Below are 12044 nucleotides of genomic sequence, written 5' to 3'. Positions count from 1 at the left end.
CTAGTTGTGTCCTGTTTTTATTGTGTTATTGACACACTGCACATAATCTTTTTATTTTTATTTTTATTTCACCTTTATTTAACCAGGTAGGCTAGTTGAGAACAAGTTCTCATTTGCAACTGTGACCTGGCCAAGATAAGGCATAGCAGTGTGAACAGACAACACAGAGTTACACATGGAGTAAACAATTAACAAGTCAATAACACAGTAGAAAAAGGGGGAGTCTATATACATTGTGTGCAAAAGGCATGAGAAGGTAGGCGAATAATTACAATTATGCAGATTAACACTGGAGTGATAAATGATCAGATGGTTATGTACAGGTTGGTGTGCAAAAGAGCAGAAAAATAAATAAAAACAGTATGGGGATGAGGTAGGTGAAAATGGGTGGGCTCTTTACCAATAGACTATGTACAGCTGCAGCGATCGGTTAGCTTATCTTCCACAGCATGATCTTGAATACTAGCAGGCTGCATTCCTACCTTTGTGTAAAGCCAGTCAGACTACAGTATCTGCTGGTGGTACTTTGGTAATGTGATGCCAAATTCCTGAGAGTTCATGTAGATAATGGTGCAATTCATATCATGTCCACTAGGCCATGCCCAATCACCAACATCCTCAAACAAATGGATTATTTCTCTTCTGCAGCATTCTTCGACAGTGGAGATGTTTCAAAAGGTCAAGTGCTATCCTCTTTTCCTATGTGGCTTCTTCTCTCCTTACCTTGAACTGTGAAGCTGTCAAGTGAGGTTTAAGTCACAGGGTAAGGAAAAAAAACAAAGAATAGGAACACAGCCTTCTTCAGCATTCCCTACACAATGCTGAACTCCTTATGACAATCCCACCATGTACAAATCTGGCAACAGAGGCATGAATGAATCTACTGAATAAATATTGATGATTTGATTAGTGGGAAGTAAGGTTAGCAGACAGAACAGCATAGGAGGCTGCTGAGGGGAGTCTCATAATAATGGCTACAATCGAGCAAATGGAATGGCATCAAACACTTACAAACCATGCGTTTGATGTATTTGATACCATTCCACCCCAGTCATTACCGAGAGCCCCTTCTCCCAAATTAAGGTGCCACCAACCTCCTGTCCTTCACAACAGATATGCTCAACAGTTAGTTCTGCGCTGCTCCATGAAGAGCAAGAAGTATGAATGCCTGGATTTCTGCAGAGGCTGTATTACCGTAAATGTTGCACATGTTGCCTGGATTGACGCATGCTGTAATGCAATTTGTATGATAAAATGAGACGTTTGCTTTGCGTTGAACCCAGCCATGCATGCGGTAATACGAAGTGATAGGGACACGTTTCTGACTCAATACTGATGAGTGCCTCGCATTGTTACACATAAAAATATATAAGAATTAATTTTTTGCCACCGCTATATGCAATGCGTGTAATTGGAAACTCGCCAACTAATGTAGCTATTGATAGCTATGGTAAAAGGACCATTTTGCTGAGACGATGGCCAATTGATTGGACATAAGATATGAGGTGTAGGCAAAGCATGGCCAACGATTTAGTTGCTGCAGGGTGAGGGTGGAATTATACCTAGTGTGGCTGCTGTGGTTGCAGCTCTAGTTCATATTACTTGAGAAAAGAGAGAAGTGAAACAGAATTTGGACAAGGGTTGGTCCAAATTATAATAATTTTTTGAACAGAAGTTTAAAACAACATGCACACACAGGAGGAAATCAAAATCCAAAACCACACCATAAAAAAGGCATCTCTGTATCATCTAAAAAATATTTTTTTATAAAATAGTATGGTATTATACAACACATACAGAACTCACATTTTATTAATTCAGTCTGATCAGCACATCTGTCCAGTGAGGAAAAAATGATGAGGAGCAGAGCTTTCTGTGGTGGGAAAATACGGAATGTAGGAGTCGGTAATGTTCTCTAGTTGCACCGTAATTGGCTCAGTGTTCTGTCACTCATGGGGACACTACATCACTGCAAAATCTACGGGAGAGCTAACAAATTCAAGTCCATTGGGTGCTGCCATAGAGTTACATTAGAATGTCATTGGCCACAGATAAAATGACGTCAAATCACGTTATATCTACAGTAGCTTTGATTGGACTGATCATGTCAACTTCATACTTTCAACATTTTTGCTAGCAATCTAGCAGTTATCATCATGAATCAAGTCAACTATCTAATGGCAAATCCTTTTCATAGGAAGAGAAATGATAGATAAAACGTATCGGTGCTCATTGGCCGTTGGACATAGACATTACACAACAAGTTGTAAATCGCAAATTCAACAATGAGTGATTTGGAAGTTCAAGAGAACTGGGAATTCGGAAAAAAAGCGAGATCCGATTGGGAAAATACATTTTGAACGGTGATTCAACTCGTAATTCTGTGTCGGGAACTCAGGCCTCTTTCTAGAGCTCCGACCTGAAGATCACTAACATCATGATGCAATTTTTTTTTTTTCAGAGTTCCCAGTTGTCTTGAAAGCACCATAAATCCAGAGAATGCCAGACTTTGATGAAAAAGTTTGATGACTAAATTTTCCCATTTAGGACCCAGCCGAGCCACCTTCCTGCTGCATAAATGATGCAATATGCCAGGGAGATAGTATTACTTTCATAGCTACAGTATACATGAGTGTATGTTGTGTAGTAAGCTTTTAGTAGCCCATGTGCCTCACCGTAATAATTTGGTCCCTTTTCCCCCTATAATTTAACATACTGTTCTGACTTGGTGGTGCACATGTAGCCTATAGCCTGTTTTAGAGAAATGTCATCATTGGATATTGTAAGAGCTTTCATTGTCTGTTTATATGCCCCCTTTATTTATCCTACGGTTCTGACTTGGTGTACGGGGAGAATACTGTAAGAATAGCCCATGTTCTGAATTCTGTCGCTGTACATTTCAAAAGTGCTGAACAAATAGTTACATTGATTGTGTCAGTCCTAGCTCGCTCATGAATGTCTTAATCTAAATTACGGATTGCCTCTTATCCTCTCGTCGTCCCCTTATGCCATAGTTACATCTCAATTGTCAGTAGAAACCACATTTGTTTAAGCAAGTCAGCCATATCAGCTATGTTTTTTTTAAAGGTGGTAAATGAGGCTGAATGAACTGTTTCACAGTGGAAGGTGTTGGGACCGCTTTATGTAGGCCCTAACAGTTTGTGGGCACCGTTTGTCACCGTTATAGTCCAATGAATGTATTGTTTAGTGTTTTGTAGAGGCATTGCTGGCATGCAGCTAAACAATTTTTTTGAGTTTGCTCCATCAAGATTTCCAGTTGAAGTAGGAAGTTTACATACACCTTAGCCAAATACATTTAAACTCAGTTTTTCACAATTCCTGACATTTAATCCTAGTTAAAAGTCCCTGTCTTAGGTCAGTTAGGATCACCACTTTATTTTAAGAATGTGAAATGTCAGAATAATAGTAGAGAGAATGATTTATTTCAGCATTTCTTTCTTTCATCACATTCCCAGTGGGTCAGAAGTTTACACACACTCAATTCGAATTTGGTAGCATTGCCTTTAAAATTTTTAACTTGGGTCAAACTTTTCGGGTAGCTTTCCACAAGCTTCCCACAATAATTTGGGTGAATTTTGGCCCATTCCTCCTGACAGAGCTGGTGTAACAGAGTCAGGTTTGTTGGCCTCCTTGCTCGCACACACTTTTTCAGTTCTGCCCACAAATTTTCCCCTTTTTACTCCAAACATAGCGATGGTCATTATGGCCAAACAGTTCAATTTTTGTTTCATCAGACCAGAGGACATTTCTCCAAAAAGTATGATCTTTGTCCCCATGTGCAGTTGCAAACCGTAGTCTGGCTTTTTTATGGCGGTTTTGGAGCAGTGGCTTCTTCCTTGTCGAGCGGTCTTTCAGGTTATGTCGATATAGGACTCGTTTTACTGTGGATATAGATACTTTTGTACCTGTTTTCTCCAGCATCTTCACAAGGTCCTTTGATGTTGTTCTGTGATTGATTTGCACTTTTCGCACCAAAGAACGCATCTCCTTCCTGAGTGGTGTGATGGCTGCGTGGTCCCATGGTGTTTATATTTGCCTACTATTGTTTGTACAGATGAACGTGGTACCTTCAGGCATTTGGAAATTGCTCCCAATGATGAACTAGACCTGTGGAGGTCTACAAGTTAGTTTGTTAACAAGAAATGTGTGGAGTGGTTGAAAAACGAGTTTTAATGACTCCAACCTAAGTGAATGTAAACTTCCGACTTCAATTGTACATGCTAAAATCGTTACTGATTATAATCAATGTGGGATGGCGCAAATCTTAGAGATGTAATTATGAAGCGCTCTTCTCCAGAGGGGAAACATGGAGCGGGGAACATGAAAATTGCGGTAAACGATACATGTTACCACAAACTTTGCGATGGAAAATATATGCTGTATCCTGGGAACAGAGGTTTTAAATACTTTTTAAAAATGTTTATCTTCACAAGCCATGACCCTCCAGTCACACTCGTGGGAGGGCAGCAAGATGCTGACGTCTTGGTCTTCAGGCAGTTAGATAATATGGATCTCCCCTCATAACGAGCCGTGCATCAACAGAGCCCAAGGTGCCAAGGAGGGACTGGATAGCCGCCAACACTGGGTCGCGTATCGGCAGCAGGAGCCCGGTGTAGACGGTGGACATAGCCGGAGCGGCGGTGTTGCAGCGGGGGAATAAGGACCAGCCGGTTGTGTACAATTGCAGGAAATAAACTTTAAACCTGCTAAATGGTCTCTCCACCAACAAGAGGGGTGTGAATAGTTTGGGTCATGAACAGTGCTTGCGCAGGATGTTCCCCAATGCTGGATGGATCAAATCAAATCAAATTTATTTATATAGCCCTTCGTACATCAGCTGATATCTCAAAGTGCTGTACAGAAACCCAGCCTAAAACCCCAAACAGCAAGCAATGCAGGTGTAGAAGCACGGTGGCTAGGAAAAACTCCCTAGAAAGGCCAAAACCTAGGAAGAAACCTAGAGAGGAACCAGGCTATGTGGGGTGGCCAGTCCTCTTCTGGCTGTGCCGGGTGGAGATTATAACAAAACATGGTCAAGATGTTCAAATGTTCATAAATGACCAGCATGGTCGAATAATAATAAGGCAGAATAGTTGAAACTGGAGCAGCAGCACAGTCAGGTGGACTGGGGACAGCAAGGAGTCATCATGTCAGGTATTCCTGGGGCATGGTCCTAGGGCTCAGGTCCTCCGAGAGAGAGAAAGAAAGAGAGAATTAGAGAGAGCATATGTGGGATGGCCAGTCCTCTTCTGGCTGTGCCGGGTGAAGATTATAACAGAACATGGCCAAGATGTTCAAATGTTCATAAATGACCAGCATGGTCGAATAATAATAAGGCAGAACAGTTGAAACTGGAGCAGCAGCACAGCCAGGTGGACTGGGGACAGCAAGGAGTCATCATGTCAGGTAGTCCTGGGGCATGGTCCTAGGGCTCAGGTCCTCCGAGAGAGAGAAAGAGAGGAGAGAATTAGAGAACGCACACTTAGATTCACACAGGACACCAAATAGGACAGGAGAAGTACTCCAGATATAACAAACTGACCCTAGCCCCCCGACACAATGGATGACCTGAGTGAAAAAGTTTGGGAATCCCTGCTATATCGCACAGTAATAGGCTACCCATACTGTCAAATATTTGACATAAGCTACCAGTCTATATACTGTGTTCTGTAATCTTTTGCAGTAATTATATTACCGGCAACGGACTGTCCGTTTCTGAAATAGAAAATAATGGCAAATGTTTGTGCACCTGTTAGTGAACGTTTCAATTCAACATTGGGGGCTACTTACAGTAGCATACATAGAGGCCTACTTCAATGTAAAATATCAACTGTTCACCTTTTAAATTCGAATGTATATTGTGCCATTGGCTTCCCTGAAAACAGGTACTGACAGGAGGAGCAATATGATTCTGTTAGGGGTGGTCACACTGGATGGGGATGGTGATGGAAGTTTTGGTGGTCCACACAATGAAGAAGCAGGTGTCCCTTCCAGTGATGTGGAACTGACCTTGTACCTGGTGCCAGCAAGACCCTCCCTCCCTGATATAGAAATCCTTCGACTTCACGGCCTCTTCAATGGTAAGGTCCCTTGCACCATAGGGACACTTGACCTCCACCACTACTGTGACCCTCCGGTGTGGCACCCAGGATCCCAGACCCTGTGACCTAAAGCCCTGACTCCTGCATATCCATCCCTGTAGTCATTTGAATGCCTTGATGCCCTCCTCTTCATTATCTGTGGCCCACCTTACAGACAACATCCCATCCAACGACTGATCTGAGGACCTTTTTTTAGCAGCAACGGAGTTAAGCGCTTGGCTCTAACCACTGCTCCAAAATTGCTGGCCGTCAACCTTCCTCTCCTCATAGTGTGACAGTTGGGGTTGGTGCGCTGTCCAACTGTTGCCTGCCGTATAGCATCCTACTGCTCCGCTGTGTAACGGCTGTCGTCGGTGGAAGAAGAAGAGGACCAAGGTGCAGCGTGGTATGTGTCCATATCTTTTAATCAAGAACTTGAACACAGAACAAAAAACAATAAACCGACAACCCGAAAACCGTTCTGGCTGGTGCAGACACACAACAGAAAACCGTTCTGGCTGGTGCAGACACACAACAGAAAACCGTTCTGGCTGGTGCAGACACACAACAGAAAACCGTTCTGGCTGGTGCAGACACACAACAGAAAACAGTTCTGGCTGGTGCAGACACACAACAGAAAACCGTTCTGGCTGGTGCAGACACACAACAGAAAACAGTTCTGGCTGGTGCAGACACACAACAGAAAACCGTTCTGGCTGGTGCAGACACACAACAGAAAACCGTTCTGGCTGGTGCAGACACACAACAGAAAACAGTTCTGGCTGGTGCAGACACACAACAGAAAACCGTTCTGGCTGGTGCAGACACACAACAGAAAACCGTTCTGGCTGGTGCAGACACACAACAGAAAACAGAAAACAATCACCCACCAAACACAATAGAAAACAGGCTACCTAAATATGGGTTCTCAATCAGGGACAACGATTAACAGCTGCCTCTGATTGAGAACCATACCAGGCAAAACACAGAAATAGCAAATTATAGAAAAACTAACATAGACAACCCACCCAACTCACGCCCTGACCATACTAAAACAAAGACATAACAAAAGAACTAAGGTCAGAACGTGACACGCTGACAGCGCCATGCCAGCAAGGGTGCCTGCATGCCCCAGGTGCCCTTGTTTTTTAACAATGTCCGGTACAGACAGGGTGACAGGGAGGGAAGCTGTTGTTCTGGCTCAGGTTCCAGGAGACATGTCGTCCCACTGAACCTGCCCCGGAGACGGTTCCTTAGCCACTGAAGATCCTCCTGTGAGCTCTCGCGACAGAGGGTTGTTGTCTTCAACCGGGTTACAGGTCTTCCACTGACTGCACCTGGTTGGGCACGGCTGTCTTCCTCAACTCGCATTCCACATCCATATGGCCGTTATTGTGAACCACTAAAATATGCTGCATGGCTAGGGCTGTTGCGGTGACCATATTACGGCCACGCTGGCGGTCACGAGTCATGAAGGCAGTCAAATTCCATGTGACCATTTAGTCATGGTAATTAGGATTCTCAAAGCTCTGATGCTGCTGATGATCATTAGTAGCCCCTCAAACAAATGTAACCAATCTACACTCTTACATTAATCTTCTGTAATGTATTATTTTAGGCAGGTCAGTTAAGAACAAATTCTTATTTACAATGACGGCCTACCCTGGCCAAACTCTAACCCGGACGATGCTGGGCCAATTGTGCACCACCCTATGGGACTCCCAATCACGGCCAGTTGTGATACAGCCTGTAATCAAACCAGGGTCTGTCGTGACGCCTCTAGCACTGGGATGCTGTGCCTTAGACCGCTGCGCCAATCTATCAATAGATTATAGATTTTCTCAAAATATGTTAAATAGCATAGCCTATATAGTTATAAACATGTATAGTTATATAGTTATTAAATCGTTTTGTCTTTCACTTATTTTTTTTCTGGGAGCATGAATTATTACTCAATCCAATTTCAATTTAATAATCCAATTTTCATATCTTATTTCAGTTTATCCCATTTCAGAGTGCTCGACGGGACTTTTATTTAGAAAATCGTGAGAGAGAAACACGTGACCGGAAGTAAGAACCTCACTGCTTTGTTTATGTTACTTGGGGTAGCTACTCGACTAGCATTCCTCAAAATGTCAAAAATAGAGTTGCTGAGATTGTTTCTCAACGAAAGATTGACAGCTGCTGCTGATGAGATATTTGGGACAATTGAAAAGACAATTATAGAGTACCAGGAAGAAGTTTCCCGCACGAAAGAGGAGAACAGCCGTCTACGGGGGATGCTAAGGTTACAAAAAACAGGTTTGTGACTTTTTACAACGCTTATGGGCACTAGCTACTTAGTTTATACAGCTTTGATATTACTGCATCTAGCTACTACAGATTGATGTGAAGCTCATTAATATTTGCCCTTCTGACTCAAATTGCATTGCCAGCATTGCCCCTTGGATTCTCAAGAACTAATTCAGCTAGCTACCTGCATTCTACATGTTTTGTCAGACCCCCAAAAGATGCAGGTTTGCCTGGCCTGCTTCAACTCGGCATGCTCACTATGCTGTAGGTTTTACAAAAGTAAGAATCAAAAGACAATCTTGTGCATGGGGTGGGAGGACGCATAAGCCAGTGGCAGGTGTTCGAATCCCGGCTGTGGTTTGAATCCAGACTTAGCGTGTCTTTGTTTTCTACTTATTACTGCTTATATGTATTGCTTTCATCATGTAATTTGATATTTTTTGATCCATTCTCCCTCAGATCCCCAGCCGCTGACTGTCTCTGACGAGGATCTTCCCCCTGAGCAGCAACACTGTGAGCAGCAGTGGAGCCCTAGTCTGGAACCGGATGGTCCGGAGGCCACACAGATTAAAAAGGAGCAGGAGGAACTCCGGACCAGTCGGAGGGAAGAGCAACTTCAATGGCTAGAGTCTGGTACCAAAGACTTCACATTCAGTCCTTCCTGTTTGAAAAGTAACTATGATCCGATTCAGAACCCAACTCATTCATCACATCTTCACCAAGTACAAAGTGAGGAAAGCCGAGAGAACCCAACTCATTCATCACATCTTGACCAAATACAAAGTGAGACAAACAGTGAGAACCCAAGTCAGTCCTCATACCTTCACCAAATAGAAAGCGAGGAAGACGGAGAGAACCCAGCAGCTCAGTCCTCATATCTTTACCAAATACAAAGTCAGGAAAACCGAGAGAAGCCATGGCAATGCCGTGTTTGTGACAAATGTTTCAGCAATATTCATCATCTGAAAGCGCACGTGAGGAGTCACACAGGGGAGAGACCATATAAGTGTCCTATATGTAGAAAATGCTTTATGACAACAAGCGCATTGAATAGGCATCAGACAATTCACACTGACGGAAAACCGTTTAGGTGTAATTATTGTGGCAAATCCTTCAAATGGATGAACTCCCTTGGAAGGCACATAAGGATTACCCACGAGAGGGAGAATATATGACAGCACCTTGTGTGGGGAAAGGGCAACAGTTGTTATGAAAAAGTTACATCCTGATGCTTTTAATTCTATTGCCATATAATATTATAATATGCTATATGCTATTGCCATATAATTACACTATAACCATGTTATGGTTAATTATAGGGGCGTCAGGGTAGCCTAGTGGTTAGAGCATTGGACTAGTAACCGGAATTTTGCAAGTTCAAATCCCCGAGCTGACAAGGTACAAATCTGTCATTCTGCCCTTGAACAGGCAGTTAAACCACTGTTCCTAGGCCGTCATTGAAAATAAGAATTTGTTCTTAACTGACTTGCCTAGTTAAATAAAGGTAAAATAAATAAATAGGATATCTATGGCTATTTTGTGTGTGTTGTCTTTTACATGTTTGTAACCACTTTCCCAGGGACTGCAGATGGAAATATGTCTTGATCAATGTGCGTTATCTTTGTCAAATAAATCAAATAAGGTCAAGTTTTAGAGGCGTATCTTGCACCTGTCTGTGCATAAAGATTGTTTTCGTCATGTTCATATGGCGTAATGTCACGTCACATCTGTTTTGACCATTTCCTCCAGTGATCACAAGATCCAAAACATTTTCCATATGCCTACATTACTGTCCTTTTTTTTATACCTCAGTGATCTTTCTAATGTGCACACCTGATGGCAAAAAAATAAATAATCAACACACCAAATCTGTTGCCATAGTCTTATCCCTACTTAGCTATTTGATGCCATTGAAAAAAACATGTTCAATAATTAAAGCATGTAAATAATTCAGTCCGAGAACTAAGGAGATGTCACATGACTTAGATTTGAGACTGATGATTTGAAATGATCTGGCCAGGTTTTGTCACTGCCTACTCATTTTGTGGCACTGTCTCCATGGATTAGGCTACTCTCCACGCACCCAGAGACAGTATCGCACTTCCAAAAAAACGGATTGGCTAGTGATACGCATACTCGACCCTCTGGTTGGACCAGAAAACTGTCAATCAACATGGATCTAGTGCGCTACAAATATGTACGGGGTGAAGTTGGAACATATTCTGGCGAATTAATTATGATTTTTGCCGAACTACATTGGACATCTTTCTCTAAATGTATCTGGTTAACGTTAGCTCTATTCAGTCTGGGGGTGCATGTGATTTATCAAAAGTGTAGTGGAATATCCTCCCAGTTTTTGTAATCCTTATTAGTCCATTAAATTAATTCGTCAACAGCAGGCACAGACTGATCTTTTTCCCTGCAGGATATTAATAATGTTATGTTTTATTTTCATTTTCTTCAGATTGTGTGGTTAGTTTGCTAGCATTATTCAGGGCGATGGTCGTGGCATTTTCCGTGTGAGTTAAATTTTCCTCGTGCTTTGCTAGTCTTTCAGAAGTTTTCCTTATCCAGCCATTAATTAGGCAATGTTAAATTAGTGATATCTGAAACATCAGGCACGGACTGATATTTTATTTAGCCTTGTAGTCTATTTTTTTCTTGAGATTGTGTGGTTGGCATGAACTGCATGGTAAAGTATAGCTTGATAGCTCTTTTGGTGTGTTCATGCAATTTCGTGTCTGGGGGTAGTGTAGTTTTCATATTGCAGGCTGGCTGGTAGCTGGGAGTAGCTTTATTGGAAATGTACAGGTGTACATCCTGCAATTTCTGTTTCCTAAATATTAAAGCATTCATTACTCATGCAAAAAATACATAGAAATGTGGCGAACTACAGTTTTACTTGTGGGGTAGAGTTCCCTTGCACCAAAGCATCACTACTTGTTACACTACCCCGACCTCATCCTGCAATTTGGGCGACTCATTCGTTTGTGGACACTGAGGTTTGAGAGCCAGCACTCCTACTTGTCTGAGAAGCACCAGTTACTCCAGTCTTATTTACGCAGCGGCCAATTGTTTCCACATAGCATTGAAGTTGTTGGTGTCATGAATGAATTTGAGAAGCAGTTATATAACAACGCCATTCAGGGAGTTGTACAGTCAAACGGGTTCACAAAGCAAAGCATTGCAGAGGTGTTTAAAATCGTATACAAAGTAAAAGCATACACTAAAGGCCTTGTGGTAATGGGAGAAAATGATGACGATACAAATTTGGAAAGATCTCATTGATTCTGGTCACAGAATCCCAGGTCCATTTAATTGTTGGAATGTATCAGTCTGTGTCACTGGTCGATCTCGGATTCGTTTTATACCATATTCTCTGATTAATTATGTGTGTGTTAATTAATGCAGATAGTCTGAGTGTGTTCTCCGTAAAACCAGTGTAGGCATGGAGGGTCTTCAAGATGCAATGAAACACCAATTGCCCACCTTGGAGGCCGAGACGATGAGATCTTTGTCAGAGCATCTGAGGGCAAATGTTGGAGTGAATATTAAACACCTTGAATACATTCAGCCGGAGGCCATAAAATACCATTTGATGCCAATATAGTGCCGGGAATTGCTTCAGTCCTTCATCCAAAGAGGTGAGAT

General features: G+C 42.4%; 1 protein-coding gene across 1 annotated transcript; it reads left to right on the top strand.

Annotated features, from left to right (window-relative positions):
* Positions 1-8171: 8171 nt before the first annotated feature.
* On the top strand, positions 8172-10261 carry LOC118939935 (zinc finger protein 45-like). The gene is made up of 2 exons (XM_036947878.1): positions 8172-8402; positions 8853-10261. Exons 1-2 carry the CDS (start codon positions 8195-8197, stop codon positions 9566-9568), a joined length of 924 nt encoding a protein of 307 aa, XP_036803773.1. The 5' UTR covers positions 8172-8194; the 3' UTR covers positions 9569-10261.
* The last annotated feature ends 1783 nt before the right edge of the window (positions 10262-12044 follow it).

This window comes from Oncorhynchus mykiss, chromosome 2, assembly GCF_013265735.2.
Source record: "Oncorhynchus mykiss isolate Arlee chromosome 2, USDA_OmykA_1.1, whole genome shotgun sequence".
Classification (NCBI taxonomy): Eukaryota; Metazoa; Chordata; class Actinopteri; order Salmoniformes; family Salmonidae; genus Oncorhynchus; species Oncorhynchus mykiss.
The sequence above is the reverse complement of the archived record's forward strand: the minus strand, read 5'-3'. Positions and strand labels throughout refer to the sequence as shown.